This window comes from Salvelinus fontinalis, chromosome 37 (genome assembly GCF_029448725.1).
Source record: "Salvelinus fontinalis isolate EN_2023a chromosome 37, ASM2944872v1, whole genome shotgun sequence".
Classification (NCBI taxonomy): Eukaryota; Metazoa; Chordata; class Actinopteri; order Salmoniformes; family Salmonidae; genus Salvelinus; species Salvelinus fontinalis.
In genome coordinates, this window is record NC_074701.1 from 20,265,773 (window position 1) to 20,286,728 (window position 20,956).

Here is a 20,956-nt window from a genome sequence, read left to right on the forward strand (position 1 = left end):
AAGCTGCCGTGGTCATCCCCCTCTTCAAAGATGGTGACACTTTAGTCCCAAACTGTTACAGACCTATATTTATCCTACCCTGACTTTCTAAGGTCTTCCAGAGCCAAGTTAACAAACAGATCACTGAACATTTTGAATCCCACCGTACCCACCGTACCTATGCAATCTGGTTTCCGAGCTGGTCATGGGTGCACCTCAGCCACGGTCAAGGTCCTAAATGATATCATAACCGCCATCGATGAGAGACAATACTGTGCAGCTGTATTCATCGACCTGGCCAAGTCTTTCAACTCTGTCAATCACCACATTCTTATCGGCAGACTCAACAGCCTTGCTTTCTCAAATGACTGCCTCGCCTGGTTCACCAACTACTTCTCAGACAGAGTTTAGTGTGTCAAATCGGAGGGCCTGTTGTCCGGATCTCTGGCAGTCTCTATGGGGGTGCCACAGGGTTAAATTTTCAGGCTGACTCTTTTCTCTGTATATATCGATGATGTCGCTCTTGCTGCTGGTGATCCTCTGATCCACCTCTGTAAACTCTCCTTCCAGACTCACATTAAGCATCTCCATCCAAAATTAAATGTAGAATCGGCTTCCTATTTTTAACAAAGCATCCTTCACTCATGCTGTCGAACATACCCTCGTAAAACTGACTATCCTACCTACCCATGACTTCGGCGATGTCATATACAAAATAGCCTCCAACACTCTACTCAGCAAATTGGATACAGTCTATCACAGTGCCATCCGTTTTGTCACCAGAGCCCCATTTACTACCCACCACTGCGACCTGTATGCTCTCGTTGCCTGGCCATCGCTTCATATTCGTCGCCAAACCCATTGGCTACAGGTCATCTATAAGTCTTTGCTAGGTAAAGCCCCGCCTTATCTCAGCTCACTGGTCACCATAGCAGCACTCACCCATATCACGCGCTCCAGCAGGTATATTTCACTGGTCACCCCCAAAGCCAATTCCTCCTTCGGCCGCCTTTCCTTCCAGTTCTCTGCTGCCAATAACTGGAACGAATTGCAAAAATCTCCATACATGGAGACTCATATCTCCCTCTCTAACTTTAAGCACCAGCTGTCAGAGCAGCTCACAGATCACTGCACCTGTACATAGCCCATCTGTAAATAGCCCATCCAACTACCTTATCCCCATACTGTTATTATTATAATTGTTTTGCTCCTTTGCACCTCATTATCTCTACTTGCACATTCATCTTCTGCACATCTATCACTGCACATCTATCACACATCTATCACAGTGTTCAATTGCTAAATTGTAATTATTTCGCCACTATGGCCTATTTATTGCCTTACCTCCCTTATCTTACCTCATTACCCCCGGCCAATTTGGATCCTTTATATTGGGCAGACAGACCAGTTCCCTACCTCCTCCCGCTGCTACCTGCCTCCTCCATTTTTGGGGTAATACTGTAATCAATTGGTTGTACTCTTGGATTGAGCAGACCTTCCCGTACATTTCTGATAACTCCATCAAGGACATAACTCTACCATTCCAATTTACAATATAATTTAAGAACAAAATACCCTTTTCAAACATCTTTCCCATAAATACAGGTATTTTATCAACCAGCACATTTCAGTTCAGCCATAATATTTTTTGTAATATTTGTTCTATCTTATCAGGGGGATGAAATTGAAATTGTAGCCAGCTCTGCAATGCTTGTTTGAAAAAGAGAGATACTTTGAAAAAAGTATCATTTTCAATTAATCAAAAATGAGACATGGCAATCTGCACAAAGGAAAAAAGTCAATTTTTAAACAATGGATGAGCTTTTCTTAGTAATCTACTTGAGAACCATTTAGGGTTCAAGTAAAACTTTTGAATAAGTGAAGCTTTTAGAGAGAGGTTTAGTGCTTTTATATTTAATAATCTCAACCCACCCAATCATATTCATTATATAGATAGGCACGCTTTATTTTGTCTGTTTAATCGTCCCAGATAAGCAAAATATATGATTTGAAAAACGAATTATCAGGAGTAGGCAGCGCCATAAGTAAGTGAATAAACTGAGTAATGACAAAGGAGTTAATCAGGGCAATTTTTCCATAAATAGACAGGTATTTACCTCTCCATGGTTGCAGGATCTTGTCTATTTTTACAAGTTTTCTATTGAAATTCATTGTGGAGAGCTTATTTATATCTTTTGTGATATGAATACCAAGTATATCTACTTCACCATCACCAGCCCATTTTATAGGTATATTGCAAGGTAATGTATAAGTTGTATTTAAGGATCCAATACGTAATATTGTACACTTATCATTCGGTTTTAGTCCAGAGAGTACAGAAAAATGATCTAGATCTTCAATGAGACATTGCAGGGATCTAGCTTGCGGACTTAATATAAAACTTGAGTCAATCATGGACACCTTTGTTTTTAAGCCTTGGATTTCTAATGTTATTGGATCTGATTTTAATAGCGAGCATTTCGATGTCCATAACAAATAGATACGGTGACAGCGGACACCCTGGTTTAACTCCTCTTGACAATTCAAAACTCTCTGAGAAGTAGCCGTTATTTACTATGACTGACCCTGTAAAACAACACATTTCACTGCACGTATCTGGTGTATGTGACAATAAAACACATTGATAAATACACTACCGTTCAAAAGTTTGGGGTCACTTAGAAATGACCTTGTTTTTTAAAGAAAAGCACATTTTTCTTTCAAAAGAAGGCCAGCATCCCGGAGTTGCCTCTTCACTGTTGACATTGACACTGGTGTTTTGCGGGTACAATTTAATGAAGCTGCCAGTTGAGGACTTGTGAGGCATCTTTCTCAAACTAGACACTCTAATGTATTTGTCATTTTGCTTAGTTGTGCACCGGGGTCTCCCACTCCTCTTTCTATTCTGGTTAGAGACAGTTTGCACTGTTCTATGAAGGGAGTAGTGCACAGCGTTGTATGAGATCTTCAGTTTCTTGGCAATTTCTCACATGGAATAGCCTTCATTTCTCAGAACAAGAATGGACTGACAAGTTACAGAAGGAAGTACTTTGTTTCTGGCCATTTTGTGCCTGTAATCGAACACACAAATGCTGATGCTCTAGATAATCAACTAGTCTAAAGAAGGCCAGTTTTATTGCTTGTTTAATCAGTACAACAGTTTTCAGCTGTGCTAACAATTGTAAAAGGGTTTTCTAATGATCAATTAACCTTTAAAAATGATAAACTTGGATTAGCTAACACAACGTGCCATTGGAACACAGGAGTAATCCATAAAAATGTCTACACTGTTTTTCTGACCAATTTGATTCTATTTTAAGGGACACAAAATGAGCTTTACTTTCAAAAACAAGGACATTTCTAAGTGACCCCAAACTTTTGAACGGTAGTGTACATATATTATATTCACCACCAAACTAGCAGTCACATTTTTTTGCCCACAAAAACCCCCTTTAATCACTATTCATCTGATGTAGAATGGGCAATGTTGAGCAGTGTGTAAATTGCAGCTTTTACCTTAATAACTTGTATTGTGGTATTGGAGGCTATTGTTAGCAGCCAAGTTGGCCAATTAATCCGTTCCAATGCTGCTCTATCTCATTTACTGGGCCACAATTGGGCCAGAGAAGGAGGAGATGGTTTAGTATTCTTCTGGTGCAGGCACACACACGCGAACACACACACACACGCAAGCACAGTTCTGTATATCTCATCCCACACACATGCACCAACACGCATACATGCAAAGCCCTGTCCTTCATTGTCTTGGAGTGGAGCTCTCACCTGAAGAGGATTTTGAGAGGGCAACATGAAAGTGTTTAGTGTTTACACTACAGCGAGTCAGTGGGACAAAAAAACGAGGGATGGCGCATGCTAACACTTAGTCTTTAATGAGTCATGCTATTGCTAATATTAACCCTTTTCTTGACCAATGGTCATAAGCCTCACTCATAAAACAGGAAGTAACCAGCTGTGTCACAGTATTCTAAAATGGGGTCCGACACATTACGAAAAATACATTACAGATTAAAAAAAACGTAACAATTGACATACATTTAAAAACATTAACATGTAGTGTGTGTGTGTGTGCGCGCGCGCACATCTATCAGTTACACATACAGTACATGTCAGTCAGTGGAGGCTGACTCATAATAATGGCTGGAACAGAGCAAATGGAATGGCATGAAACACCTGGAAACCATGTGCTTGATGTGTTTGTTACCATCCACTCCAGTCATTACCACCAGCCCATCCTCCCCAATTAAGATGCCACCAACCTCCTGTACATACACACAACACGTAGGTCACATGGGGGAGAGGCATTTGTCGTTTGTTTTAGAAACCAGGTTTGCTGTTCACTTGCGCAATATAAGATGAAATGGAGTTCTTTGTATCGTTTCTAACACGTACACTACATACAATGCATAGAAACAAAACCATAAAGAAAAGGACAAGGAAAAGAAGCCAGGAAAGGAAGCTGGATGAAACTATTGAGACAGAAACGGCATTGACAGACAGGCATTGCTAACAGATGCACTAATCTTCATACCACCTTAGCTGCAGGTTAAGAGATGTCTATCTTATAATTGCTTTCATACCTATCTATCATACCTGGGGTACAGCTTCTGGGCTTTCACTGCAGTATCACTCACAGCTCAGTAATATGCCTGATAGTCCACTGAGATCTTCCTATTGGGTCAGTCCCAACTCAGACACACTGTGTGTATGTGTGCGTGTTAAACCAGTGACCTTCTTTGACTCAAAATGCAGGAAATACGCAACACGCACTGGCACACACACACACAATCTCTCAGTGGAGTAGAAGGATACCCATGAGAGTAGAGTTATGGCCTAGAAAACCGTGTGCTAGAAACGTGGAGAGGCGAGTAAATGTGATATGCTATTCCATGCAGCCATCAGCACACCCCATGGTATCGCATATATTGTAACTGAGATAAGGAGAGTAATATGAGATACTGTAGTGGGATCTTCATGTGATACTGTCTGGCATTCTCAATGCATAGTCATGAACAGCAAACACACACACACCCACGTGCACACACTCTGCCGCACAGTTGAGATATATCTGATCTCCGGTCAGTTGCACCATAGTTCCAATAGTTCGAGGTCATATGTAGTTACTTCCAGGATGATTAAAGCAAGGAATTAACTGATCCCAAGATTGACATATGATGTGTGAGACATAATCATCTGACCAGGCATATGAACCTCTTCCTCTTCCTTTTCTCCAGGTTTTGCAGTGAACCTCCAAGTGGTCCTGGGGAGCCCACGGGCGTTGTTCAAGCGTAGGGGTTCCCAGCCTGGCATGCAGGAGTCTGACTTCCTGAAACAGATCACCAAGGTGGGGGAGCTGGAGCCCAAAGCCAACAACTGCACTAGGGTGAGTAGGCCATCATTGTGGAAACCCCATTAATCCTTGACCTCTAACCCCATATCAGACCCCAAAGCCTTGCTAATTGGTCAAAACAACAAGTTGGCATGACAGTGAGATTTTTTTAGTTGTGATGAAGCGCCATCTCCTAATATAGCATCTGTGTGTCCCCTCTTCATCAGTTAGGCTACCTCCCTCCTCTCCTGTACAGCTCATGACACTGTTAGTCATCATCATTATCAGCCCATTAGTTTAATGGGGCCGCTGCAGGCTGATATTAATACATACCATTAGCAGGATGTGACATCATCCATTATCACCCACCCCGGTCATATCGCCAGCAGTACGTGACATCATCACTAATAACAACCCAGCACTGCAGTACGACAGAACGGTGCGCTACGTTTTGGGGAAATGTGTCATTTTGTACAAACCATCATGCAACGTAGCAAACGTTGAACTGGACCCCAGGTAAAAGTTGCCTTTAGGCACAGATCTAGGGTCAGCTTACCTGCCCCACATGCTAACCTTAAAGGGGAAATTCTCAATTGAAACAATAAAAGTGTTTCCCCCGCCCCCGTTTCAGTAAAAAGCTGAGGGAGAGGGCTGGAGAAATGTAACCAGTCTCAAATTCATAGACACAGCTAACACAGCATAATATAAAATTGATAGTTTTCGCCATTTTTTTGAGACGATATGTACTTTGTTTACAAACATTGGAGTAAAACGAGCTTACATTCTGGGTTATGATGGGGTGTGACAGTTAAACTAAGCCCATGGAGCATTTCTAAGTTATATTCTTCAAGAATCAATGGGTAAAAACCACTGGGCACAGACCTCAGTTCAGAATCCAGTTTTGATTTACATTTGGTTGAGTTGTCCACTAACGTGAATTCAATGTGGAATCAACAACAAATGTCACCATATCATTGGATTTAGCTTAAAAGCTGGGTTAAAAAAAGACGAAATGCCGTTACGTTATTACTTTATGCAAATCCAATCAGTTTTCCACGTTGAGTCAACAACATCACATTGATTTTTTGGGGTTGAAAGTAGGAGAAAACAACATTGATTCAGCCAGTTTTTGCCCAATGTGATGTCATTCATTTTTTAAGTCCAAATAGATGTAGCAACTGTGGATGGCTCCTTTAAGCATTAGGGAGGAAATACAAAACTTCTCTAACTTCATCCTTGGAAACAAATGCTCAAACTGCTAAAAACTTGGAGTAGAGACAAGAGATGAGAAGGAAGAAGGGAGGGTTAAAGGAGAGATGGAACAAGAGAGAGAAGAGAGAGAGAAATAAATAGACAGAGATAGGGAAGAAAATTAGGTAGGAGAGAGAAAGATGAAAATATTTTAGACAGACAAAGGAGAATCCAATTTGGAAGGAGAGAGAGCAGACAGGAGATGTACTGCCATGGAGTCAGACTGTCTTTTAACTACTAGACACACTGGCACAGGGTGCTCTGCACACTCTGTCAACTCAGCACTTTCGGTGCCAATAGAGATTGGACTGCCTTTAACCTCCCCAAATCTCCCTCAACCTCTCCCATTTTATTACAGATGGGTTCTAACTAGATTCTACCTCAACCTCTCCCATTTTAATACAGATAGGTTCGAATTACATTCTACCTCAACCTCCCATTTTATTACAGATGGGTTTTAATTAGATTCTACCTCAACCGTTCACATTTTATTACAGATGGGTTTTAATTAGATTCTACCTCAACCGTTCACATTTTATTACAGATGGGTTCTACCTTAGATTCTACCTCAAATCGGCACTACAGACCAGACTAGAATATTGCAGAATTTTATGAGAGAGAATGAGAGTGACATGGAGAGAAGGGAAGAGGTGAAATAAGAGGGAAGGGATTTAGGAGAGGAACAATAGAATGAACAAAAACCTATGCCTGCTTCGCTGGCTGCAGCATTTGTCTCGTTAGATATGCAAAACGGCCCAATTAGCAGCCCCGTGTGCAGGAAAGGACATGTTCCACCTGAGTGGAGCCGGGAACGGATGGCACTGCACACCAACCATCCATCACTGTGTATGTGTGTGAACACAAATTACTGGGTTGGAAATAGAAGTGAGGCACTTTCCATGTAAAAGGTAGAACTATCAGTCTATTCGGTCTGATCCACTCCCTCCCTTTCTGCCACAAAAAGCTTTTTCTTGAATATTTTAACAAAGGCACCATTCCATTTCATAGTTGGTTCAGTGATATAGTGTAAGTTATGCATCTATCTGGTGTGTGCTCATCAGAGAACACACACACTAACCCTCTCTCCCCTTCTCTCAGGTGTTGGTGTGGCACACTCGTACAGAGAAGGTGAATCTGGGCAACGAGCCCAGACATCGACAGGACAGTGTGGTTATCGAGGTCTAAGGGGTGGGATAACCAAGGAGGAATAAGCAAGCTCATTGGTCAGACAGACTGACAGTAATTTCTTGAACTACACTACTGACATCACCTTGCTTGACCATAACCTTGATATGGATTACACTATGATGGACAGGACTTTGGACCAATTGCATGGATGGGAACTGCTGCCTGAATGTTGTGAATGGCTCAATGAGATCCCGGACCTCAAAGGGGACCATAATGCCCTGGGGTGACCATTGCTTTCCCAGGGGACTCTGCTCTCGTACTGCAATGTGGCCCAGTCCCTTATAAAAAGTGACTTCCTATGAAGTATGCAGGCTAAACAAGACTGTCTGTCTACATGTACGTGTGTATGTAAACTCAGCAAAAAAAAAACATCCCCTTTTCAGGACCCTGTCTTTCAAAGATAATTTGTAAAAATCCAAATAACTTCACAGATCTTCATTGTAAAGGGTTTAAACACTGTTTCCCATGCTTGTTCAATGAACCATAAACAATTTATGAACATGCACCTGCGGAACGATCGTTAAGACACTAACAGCTTAGACGGTAGGCAATTAAGGTCACAGTTATGAAAACTTAGGACACTAAAGAGGCCTTTCTACTGACTCTGAAAAGCACAAAAAGAAAGATGCCCAGGGTCCCTGCTCCTCTGCGTGAACGTGTCTTAGCCATGCTGCAAGGAGGCATGATGACTGCAGATGTGGCCAGGGCAATAAATTGCAATGTCCGTACTGTGAGACGCCTAAGACAGCGCTACAGGGAGACAGGACGGACAGCTGATCTTCCTCGCAGTGGCAGACCACATCTAACAACACCTGCACAGGATCGGTACATCCGAACATCACACCTGCGGGACAGGTACAGGATGGCAACAACTGCCCGAGTTACACCAGGAACGCACAACCCCTCCAATGCTCAGACTGTCCGCAATAGGCTGAGGGGCTGGACTGAGGGCTTGTAGGCCTGTTGTAAGGTAGGTCCTCACCAGACATCACCGGCAACGTCGTCTATGGGCACAAAACCCACCGTCGCTGGACCAGACAAGACTGGCAAAAAGTGCTCTTCACTGACGAGTCACGATTTTGTCTCACCAGGGGTGATGGTCGGATTTGCGTTTATCGTCGAAGGAATGAGCGTTACACCGAGGCCTGTACTCTGGAGCGATTTGGAGGTGGAGCGTCCGTCGTGGTCTGGGGCGGTGTGTCACAGCATCATCGGACTGAGCTTTTTGTTATTTGAGGCAATCTCAACGCTGTGCATTACAGGGAAGACATCCTCCTCCCTCATGTGGTACCTTTCCTGCAGGCTCATCCTGACATGACCCTCCAGCATGACAATGCCACCAGCCATACTGCTCGTTCTGTGCGTGATTTCCTGCAAGACAGGAATGTCAGTGTTCTGCCATGGCCAGCGAAGAGCCCGGATCTCAAGCCCATTGAGTACGTCTGGGACCTGTTGGATCGGAGGGTGAGGGCTTGGGCCATTCCCCCCAGAAATGTTCGCGAACTTGCAGGTGCCTTGGTGGAAGAGTGGGTAACATCTCACAGCAAGAACTGGCAAATCTGGTGCAGTCCATGAGGAGATGCACTGCAGTACTTAATGCAGCTGGTGGCCAAACCAGATACTGACTTACTTTGATTTTGACCTCCCCTTTGTTCAGGGACACATTATTCCATTTTTATTAGTCACATGTCTGTGGAAGTTGTTCAGTTTGTCTCATTTGTTGAATCTTATGTTCATACAAATATTTACACGTTAAGTTTGCTGAAAATAAACGCAGTTGAAAGTGAAAGGACGTTTCTTTTTTTGCTGAGTTTGTGTGTGCACCAGATCAGTGAGTATGAAACTGAACAATGTGTGTGTATGTCTGTAAAGACACACCAACAAGAACATGGGCCGTGATTAGTAGATCACCTGCTGGGTGTCGACTAACGATGGCCATTCGACATGCACAATCGTCGGGAAATGAACAGAAAATATCTTCCGATGTTCTGTGGTCAGCGGCGACCGGACGGCCAACCCGCTACGCACGGCTAACATTCCGGTTGGTTTTCTTGTCCTCAAGTGTCTGTGGGTCTGTGACACACTGGACCACAGAGACAAACTCCAGGAGTACAACTTTTATTCCAAATGACCCTCTAGTAAAAGCAGGAAAAAGAAAAGAAAAAACAACTTCACAATAAAAGAGTCATTGGACAAAAATGGTCACAATAGTTCATGGCTATTCACTGTTTAATGCACGGAAATAACATTTCTCTCTGTACTAGGCACCAGAAAATGTAAACACCACTAGAAATAAACCTGGAGGACATGCTGTGTGTATGAATTATCTTGTGTGTGTGTGTGTGTGTGTGTGTGTGTGTGTTCTCTTGAGTGTGTGTTCTCTTGTTATCACATGGCAGGGACCCTGTATGTGGATAGAATCTCCAGCTTAGAACTACACTAAACACGGAATGTCTGTGTTTGATCTATTGTTTGTTGATTCCTAGTGCACCACCTATTTCCCCCTGCAGTATTTCTTCACCTTCTTTCCCCACTATAGAATCTATAAATTGACATAAAGCAGGATTAGACCGAGATTATGTCATCATAGAGGCCAGGAAGTAAGCACACGTGATGTTAAGCCAACTGTTCCAATCCCTGACAGCTCCATTAGGCTCCCAATGTCAACACACTTCCTGAATCATCTGGAGCTTTATGTCACCACTGGCATCATCTCTTTCTTTGTCGTATTCTGGTCCCCTCCCCCTCCCATTTCATGTAAGCTCCCTGCCCCACCGACTGTAGTCCAGGTTTATTTGCCTCAAACTAATGCCTGATTCACACTAAATGGCCACCCCGAACCATACTGTGCTGGCTCAGATAATATAGTCTTTTCACTGTCATTTCCAGCAACTATGGTGGATGCGTAACCAGGCCAGCCCAGTATGGCTTGGCTTTATAGTGTCAATCAGACAGATCTGTGCTTCTTCTTGTTCTGCACACAACAAAACACCACAGTAAGATGGCAGAACACAACCTCACTGGGGGGGGGCTATATCTCACACACATACAGTAATACAGTACTGGATCATACAATGTCTTGCTACAGGAGCTTTGAATGCACAGAGGGGAGCACAGTATAATATACACACATGATATTGATTGGGGGGGTGGGGTGGTCACCAACATGTTATCCATATCTCTCCATTTAAATATCTATTTACTCACTATCGGTTTTGGTAATGATATATTATTATTATTAGACGCTTGTATTATCGGTCCAGCAGCTTTTCTCTTTCACCAATATGTTTTTTTTTAACAAAAGAAAAAAAGGTCAAAAGAAGAAGAAAGTAAAAGTCCCAAGTAAAAAGATGAACACACAGCTGCCAGTCTGTTTTCACCCGAGACTCCGCCCCCTTGCCCTTTGACCCTCAGCACACAGAGGGAGAGAGGGGTCTCTAAAGGAATGATAAACGGAGAGGAGGGAGAACAGTGGAGCAGTCCATAGACTGACCCATGTGCGTTGTTTCCTGTTTTGCAGTTGGTGAGTGAGGGTTAAGGAGGAGATTTGGGTTGACGTGGTTGTTCTGCCTCCCTCTCCCATTCTCCCCCCTCCCCTTCCTCACTTCCACAGCTGGGTACTGAGGGTCTGGCCCGAGGGAGGACCCACCCCCCCACCCATGGGAGCACCTGGTGGAACAAAGCCGGGTGGCGCTGCCACACCACCACTCATGGCGATGCCCGATATCTGCTGGGTCATCTGAGAGAGATAAGAGATAAAGAGACATGGTGTGTGAGAGAGGCAGAGAAAGAGAGGAGGGAGGGGCAGAGAAAATAGAGACCGTTAGAGGGTTGGACAAACCATTTAGACAATTCTAGAATGACAGCAACAACCAGCTTAAAGGGATACTTCGGGAGTTTGATAATGAGGCCCTTTATCTACTTTCCCCAGAGTCCGATGAACTTGTGGATACCATTTTTATGTCTCTGTGTCTAGTATTTTTATTTTTTTAATTTTATTTAACCAGGAAGGGCTCATTGAGATTTAAAATCTCTTTTTCAAGAGCATCCTGGCCAAGATAGGCAGCACCAAGTCACCACAAAAATTACAGACAAACAACATGAAAAACTACAAGTAATCTAGTAAAAACCATTGAATTCACAAGAGTATAACAAAATCAAAACAGCAAATTAAAAACATTGACAGGTCAGGGAATCAGCATCAAAATGCTTCATCAGTGATTTAAAAACACCAAATCGGGACAAGTTCTTCCAGTTTAAAAGTATTTTGTAAGGTGTTCCAAGACGATGGCGCAGAGTACATAAAAGCCCTTTTACCAAATTCAGTTCGGACATTTGGAACAGTTAGCAGGATAAAGTCCTGTGAATGAAGAGACATTTCTGAACAATAAAAATGTCCAAATAAAATGGTAGTAAACCCAAAATGTCTTTGTAAATAAAGGTATACCAGTGACTGAGCCTACGAGTGACTAGAGAAGGCCAGCCAACCCTGGTATACAAAGTGTAGTGGTGCGTAAGGGTTTTGCAGTTTAAAATAAATCTCTAAGTGCCATGGTAAAGAGTGTCAATTGATCTCAAACACTGAGCGGAAGCATTCATATATAAAATATCCCCATAGTCTAGTAAAGGCATAAATGTAGCTGATACTAGCCTCATGCTGGCTTCAAAAGAAAAACAGGCCTTATTCCGAAAATAAAATCCCAATTTCAGCTTCAATTTTTTTGTAAGTTGTTGAATAAGCAATTTAAAAGAGAGGCCGTCGTCAATTAGAATTCCAAGATATTTATTAGAGGTTACAACCTCAATCTCATTGCCCTGACAGGTAGTAATAGGTGAAAGGTTCAGAGATCTATTTCTTGCTTTAGAAAACAACATTAGTTTAGTTTGTCAGTATTGAGGATAAGCTTCAACTGACAAGGTATGTTGCACAGTATAAAAAGTAGTTTGCAAATTCGGAAAGCTTTTGTGAGAGACGAGGCACAACAGTAAATAATAGTATCATCAGCATAAAAGTGAAGTTGTGCATTTTGCACATTTTTTGTCATTTATATAAATAGTGAATAAGAGAGGACCAAGTACAGAGCCTTGGGGCACACCAGTAAGGACAGACAATTTAACAGACATAAGCCCATCAAATTGAGTGCACTGAGTTCTATCAGACAGATAGTTAGCAAACCATGCAACTGCATGCTCCGAAAGACCTACACTCAACAATCTCTGCCTTAGTATAGCATGATCAACTGTATCAAAAGCCTTAGAGAGATCAATAAAAAGTGAGACAGTGCTGTTTTTTGTCAAGGGCTTCAGTGATATCATTTAAAACCTTCATGGCTGCTGTAATTGTGCTATGCTTCTTCCTGAAGACCGATTGGTACATGATGAAATAGAGTTAGTAAATAAAAACTATTTTAGCTGTTCACTTACAAGGGTTTCAAGTATTTTCACCAGGGGTGACAGCTTTGAGATTGGTCTATAATTATTTAAAAGAGTTGGATCTCCCCCTTTTAAAAGTGGTAGGACAAATGCTGATTTCCAGATCTTTGGAATTTCATTACATTCCAGGGTTAGATTGAACAGATATGCAAGTGGTTCAGCTATGAAACCAGCTGCCAGATTTAAAAAGCAGGGATCCAAAAGATCAGGACCTGCAGGCTTTCTTTTATCTAAGGATTTCAGGGCTTTATGTACCACCTGCACTGAGAATGGCAAAAAGCTAAAAGTTTGACCAGCTCTCACTGATTCATCCACACAGGGTTGTACAGAGACAGAGGACACTGATTCATCCACACAGGGTTGTACAGAGACAGAGGACACTGGTTCATCCACACAGGGTTGTACAGAGACAGAGGACACTGGTTCATCTACACAGGGTTGTACAGAGACAGAGGACACTGATTCATCCACACAGGGTTGTACAGAGACAGAGGACACTGGTTCATCCACACAGGGTTGTACAGAGACAGAGGACACTGGTTCATCCACACAGGGTTGTACAGAGACAGAGGACACTGATTCATCCACACAGGGTTGTACAGAGACAGAGGACACTGGTTCATCCACACAGGGTTGTACAGAGACAGAGGACACTGGTTCATCCACACAGGGTTGTACAGAGACAGAGGACACTGGTTCATCCACACAGGGTTATACAGAGACAGAGGACACTGAATCAAACAGCCTACCAGATGATACAAAGTGCTCATTGAAACAATTCAGAATTTCAGTTTTGTCATATATAGCAACAGAGTCCTTCAAAACACATGACGGTAATTCATTAACATTACTGTTACCAGACATAGACTTAATAGCATTCCAAAACTTTCTAGGGTCATTCAGGTTATCAGTGGTAACAGACATAAAATATTCAGACTTGGCCTCCCTTAGAAGAAAAGAACACTTGTTTCGTAACTGCCTAAAAATAAGCCAATCAGCATCAGAACAATATTTCCTTGCTTTAGCCCAGGCTAGATTATGGTCGTGAATAATACAAGACAGCTCAGAAGTATGAAGTCATTTAGAGGTAGATACGTGAGCCACTGCTAATTAGCATTAGCGCAATGACTGGAAATTGGTATTTACTGGCTTGCTATCAGATGACTGGAATTTTATTTCTTACTGCATGTGTAAAGGACCGGATAGAGTATACCCTCCTCTCATCTCTTTAGTCCTCAGTCAGTCCATCTCCCTCCCATCCCCCTTGCCCATTTCTCCTCTGCCTCTCCTGCCACTGTCCAGTCTATCTAATCCATTAGAAATGCCCTTGCAGCAGTAGAATTATCGGCTTGTCTGAGATGTGTGTGTGTGTATTTGTGTGTGTAGCCCAGACAAGCCTAATGATTCGAGAGCACTTTTGAGTAGCCCCCCCCACCAACCATCCTTCCCAACCCCCACCCATAGGTTAAAAGCCCAACAGCACGCCCTGAACCCATTACAGTACACACACGACCATATCATGTACCGCACCGAGGCAGTGTGTGTGTGTTTGATGTGTTGTCAGTGGGAGCACAGTGATTTATGATCTCTCATTAACCTCCTGCAGTCGTCAGGAAAATGACAATGCTCACACACAGAGGTCGGGTAAAGCTACAGAGAGAGACACAGAGGGGGGAATGAGAAGAGAATTTCACACATGCTCACCCACTGTGTGTGTATGTGTTTATTACCTGGTTCACATTCCACTGGCCCTGCTGTTGCTGCTGCATGGCGGCGTATATCTGGGGAGTCCCCGCCCCCGCTGGCATAGCTCCGCCCGGAGGCCCCATCATGCCTTGCTGCATACCCATGTAACCGCCGTTGGGCATCGCCATACCGACCATCATGCCAGAGTTCTGCCCCATCATGGCTCCTCCTCCCTGGGGCATAACACAGGCCGTCATGGTTGTGGGTGGCGCTCCTGGGTAAGTCTGGAAGTTAGGCTGTCCGGAGGGCTGGCTGGGGAACTGCTGCATCGGAGGCTGGCCCATATACATAGCAGCAGCTGGAGGATATGACACACACACACACACACACACACACACACACACACACACACACACACACACACACACACACACACACACACACACACACACACACACACACACACACACACACACACACACACACACACACACACACACACACACACACACACACACACACACACACACACACACACACACACACACAGAGAGAAAGCATTTGGGTCAACACTTAATATCAGCAGAGGAAATGCATTCTCAAGGTTACCTCCACTAGATTTCTCCTGCAGCAACGCTACATAAGGAATAGGTTCACTCAGCTACAGTTGAAGTCGGAAGTTTACATACACCTTAGCCAAATACATTTAAACTCAGTTTTTCACAATTTCTGACACTTAATCCAAGTAAAAATTCCATGTTTTAGGATCACCACTTTATTTTAAGAATGTGAAATGTCAGAATAATAGTAGAGAGAATAATTTATTTCAGCTTTTATCACATTCCCAGTGGGTCAAACGTTTACATACACTCAATTAGTATTTTGTAGCATTGCCTTGAAATTGTTTAACTTGGGTCAAACGTTTCGGGTAGGCTTCCACAAGCTTCCCACAATAAGTTGGGTGAATTTTGGCCCATTCCTCCTGACAGAGCTGGTGTAACGGAGTCAGGTTTGTAGGCCTCCTTGCTGGCACACGCTTTTTCAGTTCTGCCCACAAATTTCTATAGGATTGAGGTCAGGGCTTTGTGATGGCCACTCCAATACCTTGACTTTGATGTCCTTAAGCCATTTTGCCACAACTTTGGAAGTATGCTTGGGGTCATTGTCTATTTGGAAGACCCATTTGCGACCAAGCTTTAACTTTCTGACTGATGTCTTGAGATGTTGCTTCAATATATCCACATAATTTTCTTTCCTCATGATGCCATCTATTTTGTGAAGTGCACCAGTCCCTCCTGCAGTAAAGCACCCCCATAACATGATGCTGCCACCCCCGTGCTTCACGGTTGGGATGGTGTTCTTCGGCTTGCAAGCATCCCCCTTTTTCCTCCAAACATAACGATAGTCATTATGGCCAAACAGTTCTATTTTTGTTTCATCAGACCAGAGAACATTTCTCCAAAAAGTCCCCATGTGCAGTTGCAACCGTAGTCTGGCTTTTTATGTCGGTTTTAGAGCGGTGGCTTCTTCCTTGCCGAGCGGCCTTTCAGTTTATGCCGAAATATAGGACTCGTTTTACTGTGGATATAGATACTTTTGTACCTGTTTCCTCCAGCATGTTCACAAGGTTCTTTGCTGTTGTTCTGGGATTGATTTGCACTTTTCACACCAAAGTACCTTCATCTCTAGGAGACAGAATGCGTCTCGTTCCTGAGCGGTATGACAGCTGCGTGGTCCCATGGTGTTTATACTTGCTTATTATTTTTTGTACAGATGAACGTGGTACCTCCAGGCATTTGGAAATTGCTCCCAAGGATGAACTTGACTTGTGAAGGTCTACAATTATTTTTCCTGAGGTCTTGGCTGATTTCTTTATAGTTTCCCATGATGTCAAGTAAAGAGGCACTGAGTTTGAAGGTAGGCCTTGAAATACATCCACAGGTACACCTCCAATTGACTCGAATTATGTAAATTAGCCTATCAGAAGCTTCTAAAGCCATGACATAATTTTCTGGAATTTTCCAAGCTGTTTAAAGGCACAGTCAACTTAGTGTATGTAAACTTCTGACCCACTAGAATTGTGATATAGTAAATTATAAGTGAAATAATCTGTCTGTAAAAAATGAATGGAAAAATGACTTGTGTCATGCACAAAGTAGATGACCTAACCGACTTGCCAAAACTATAGTTTTGTAACAAGAAACTTGTGGAGTGATTGAAAAACAAGTTAACGACTCCAACCTAACTGTATGTAAACTTCCGACTTCAACTGTATGTATGCATGTATGTATGTATGTACTGTATGTTGCATTACCTGGGGCAGCAGGCTGTGGGCTGACCGTGGTGTTGCTGTAGAGGGAGAGGATGGAGTCCTTGGAGAGGGGTTTCTTGGCCCCCTCCTCCGTCTTGGTGCTGCTACTGTTCTTCTCACTGAAGAGGTCTAGATTAGCCTGGGGGCCAGCAGCACCCCCCGATCCCCCCGCGGACGCCGCTACTGCTGGGGCGCCTGGGGCTGCACTGGAGACCGCCTGGAGGGACAGAACAACGCATAGGAACAGAGAGAATGTGTGTGTGTGTTTGTGAGATAGATCTATGGCCAAATTGATTTACTGAAGCCAACCTGCATGAGCAGAATGCACAAACACACATACATGCATGCATACACTCACAACGTAGAGGTAGTACGACTGACAGGCAGCGCTTAAAAAAAAAGAGAGCGAGAGAGAGAGAGACAAATAAAAGGAAGAGAAGAGGTGTTGTCACCTTAAGTGAGATGGATGATATGAATTAGACTGGTGCAGAAGAGAGAGATGAATAGAGCGAGAACGAGGCTGAGAAGACACACACACCCTTTATAAAACCTTTTAACCGTTGTCACAGCCCCCGTCATCGCATATACATGTTGAAAATGGCAGATTTTGTCATTGATAAGCGTTTAAATTGGAATGCGTTGGCGGTACAGCAACATGCTATATATGACGACAGAGCCCACCGTGCTATAATGGTTTTGACTGACAGCATTTATAAACTTGAGCACCGCACGTGACAAGAAGTTACCCCCAATTCCTTTACCCATTTGTTTTCTGAGTGGATGTGTTCTGAAAGATGAGATGTTGAGGACTATAATAAATACCGCTTTGATGTCATACAAGCAAACCACACACCTATGAGTCCAAATGTGCACTTCACGTTTCCATATTTGAAAACTCATGTCATTTACAGTATCAACGTTTACGATCACTATATTTGATCCAGTTACAAGGATGACATGCGTTACGTCCTGGGTTGTCCTGAACACAACGAGCCTGTTTGTCGTATTGTGAAGATAATTTGCCACGGAACACGTACATGAAGGCATGACTCCTGTCTGTGTGCACCAACATGACAATCTGTCTGTCTGAAGTGCCTTTGGAAAGCCTGACACTGTAAGATCTTATTTTAGAACTTAGCTAGCTATCTTGGCAATAGAATACACTTTCAAATTATGCCCACCTGACCCAGATTGCGATAGATAACGGTTTGCGTAAAAAAACAACAGTAATTGTGTTAAGGTGCGGATGCAGGGCTGTGTTCCAAACAAAATAATACAAGTGTCCTTGCTTCAGTTCCGCAACAGAAAAGCTAGGAGCTCAGAAAAAGCACCTTATAGTTAAGGTCCTTTCCTAGAGTCAAAAGGTACATTGAAAGGTGTGTGACCACTTGGAGACACCAGTTAGTTCTCTAACTCAAACCCTGCTAATCACTTTTCTTATCTGGCACCTGCTCCAAAATGTCAATGAATATTTGTGATGTTACTGGATGTATCCAGAGTATTTTCAGATTTCATTATTGAACAAAAATGCACATCAAATCAACAGTGTGATGTTTGGATTCGGACTTGTGAACTGTGGTGTCCTCACCTTTGGTCTGATAAAAACCCCATCATCTCCAAAGTGTTCACCTTCAATTGCTACCATGGTCATGCATATAGTTATTCTGTTAGAAAAGGTTCCATTTGGCCCAATTTCCACGAGTGTCAGGGCTTAAATACGCAAACATACCTACCCACACAGACACCCGTTAAGTCTAATGGATGGGGATGGAGAAAGGGTGGCGTAAAATATGTGTATGTGCGTAGGAAGGGCTAAGATAGAGGCTGCAATGAGGAAGAGAGGGAACGGGGAGAGGACAGGGGAAATGAGAGGAGCGATAGAGAGGAGGGAAGAAGGGAGAGAGGAGGGAGTCAGTTCATGAATAAGGCGAGACGGGAGGGAAGTTGCGCGATGACGGAGCTTTTACGCGCATGTACACACGCGCCACAGGAAGGGCTCTGTGTGTGGTGGCATTCGGCTGCTTAGCAGGCGGCGCTGCTCTCCCAGTCTCTCTGCAGTCTCTCTGACTGGGGAACGAGGGAGCAGGAGAAAAGAGGGGGGAACGAAGTAGAAAAGCAGTGACTCATACTTACACACCTGTACACATGGCCTCGTACAAACAGACAAACTGAGTCCGAGACAGACAGTGGTGATTAAACACACAAACGTGTACTATTCATGAGCGTGACCTTTTACTGTCTGCACACACACACACACACACACACACACACACACACACACACACACACACACACACACACACACACACACACACACAGACTATACTAGGGCCGAGACAGATGAAGGTGACAGGCTCTGGAGCGTTGCAATATGTATCAGTGTGCTATAAATACCCAGGCATTTGCATGTGGCCCAAAAAGAAGCGTTTCCCTAACGTTAGATGTGTGTTTCTGTCTGACTGCCTTCTGGATCACTAGTGATATAAGAGTAGGAGAGGGAGGGAGGGGTGTGTGTCTGGTCAATGTGGAGGGAATAAAGAGATGGTAGTGGAAGAAAATCAGCAGGGACTGTACATAGTGGACACAGACATGCACACAACACACAGATCTGTGCATGGCTGGACTCCCACTCTAACACCAGTATCCGTGTTATACTCCCCTCTGTTGATTCTCCACAAAGCTGTGAATTAGAAGTGGCATTTCCATTCAACAGCCTTTTCCCACCGTGTCAGTATTCATATACTTCTACATTCAGACCCACAAATACTTAGCAGCGTGTGTTCCAGCCTGCCCGATTCTGGCAGAACACACACACACACACTACCCCCCTCTGATACACCATCTGCAGCCGACAATCCTACTGAGCAGAAGGTTGTGTGTGTATGTGCGTGCACGTAATACGGTATGTGTACGGAGGGGGGGGTTATTTTACTGAACACAGACCTGGCCACAGAACAGAGAGAGGGGGGGGGGGTTTATTTTACTGAGCACAGACCTGGCCACGGAAGAGGGGGGGGGGGGGGTTATTTTAATGAGCACAGACCTGGCCAGGGAAAAGAGGGGGGGGGGGGGGGGGGGGGGGGTTATTTTACTGAGCACAGACCTGGCCAGGGAAGAGGGGGGGGGGGGGGGGGGGGGGGGGGGGGTATTTTACTGGACACAGACCTGGCCAGGGAATAGAGAGAGAGAGAGGGGGGGGGTTATTTTACTGAGCACAGACCTGGCCACGGAAGAGAGAGAGGGGGGGGGGGGGTTATTTTACTGAGCACAGACCTGGCCAGGGAAGAGAGAGAGGGGGGGGTTATTTTACTGAGCACAGACCTGGCCAAGGAAGAGGGGTGTGGGGGTGGGGGGGGCAGCTTGAAAGACTAATAACCGACAGGTGGGAGAACACCATCTCTCCGCCTGTGTTATTCCAGAATATTCAGAGGGAAAAAGGGTGGTTGGTTGAAAAGCTGGGGATAACACAAATCCCAGGTCATGGAGATCTGTAATCACATTTTCAGAATTGACATACTGGAGATAGAATCCACACCAGAATCCTGGTTGATAGTGGAGGGAAAGCAGAGTAATGCTGTCTAGTGTATGGCTGTGTGTTTGTGGGTGTGTGTACCACAGCTCAAACCAGTAGCACAAACCAACCATAGGCAGCCAGTAGGAAAGTGTGTATTCATGTGTATTCTTTCATTGTGTGTCTGGATTCCTTCCATGTGCAAACAGTGCAGATGTGTTGTGTGTGTCCTACAGGAACAGAATACAGG

At 43.9% G+C, this 20,956-nt stretch overlaps 2 protein-coding genes across 6 annotated transcripts in view; one reads left to right on the top strand and one right to left on the bottom strand.

Moving 5' to 3' along the window:
* Nucleotides 1-10,088, top strand: part of LOC129836335 (galactosylgalactosylxylosylprotein 3-beta-glucuronosyltransferase 2-like) — a 39,619-nt gene extending 29,531 nt beyond the window's left edge. Inside the window, exons 3-4 of the mRNA XM_055902370.1 lie at nt 5,232-5,380; nt 7,676-10,088. Coding sequence (XP_055758345.1) covers nt 5,232-5,380; nt 7,676-7,762 — 236 coding nt within the window. The 3' untranslated portion in view covers nt 7,763-10,088. The remainder of the gene's footprint in view (nt 1-5,231; nt 5,381-7,675) is intronic.
* The window catches only part of LOC129836334 (stromal membrane-associated protein 1-like), a 44,634-nt gene continuing 33,645 nt past the window's right edge, over nt 9,968-20,956 (bottom strand). For all 5 annotated transcript variants that reach the window (XM_055902367.1, XM_055902369.1, XM_055902368.1 and 2 more), the window contains 3 exons: nt 17,199-17,412; nt 14,929-15,242; nt 9,968-11,504 (listed from right to left, as the gene is read on the bottom strand). In XM_055902367.1, the coding sequence (XP_055758342.1) occupies nt 11,367-11,504; nt 14,929-15,242; nt 17,199-17,412 (666 nt within the window). In that variant the 3' untranslated portion in view covers nt 9,968-11,366. The remainder of the gene's footprint in view (nt 11,505-14,928; nt 15,243-17,198; nt 17,413-20,956) is intronic.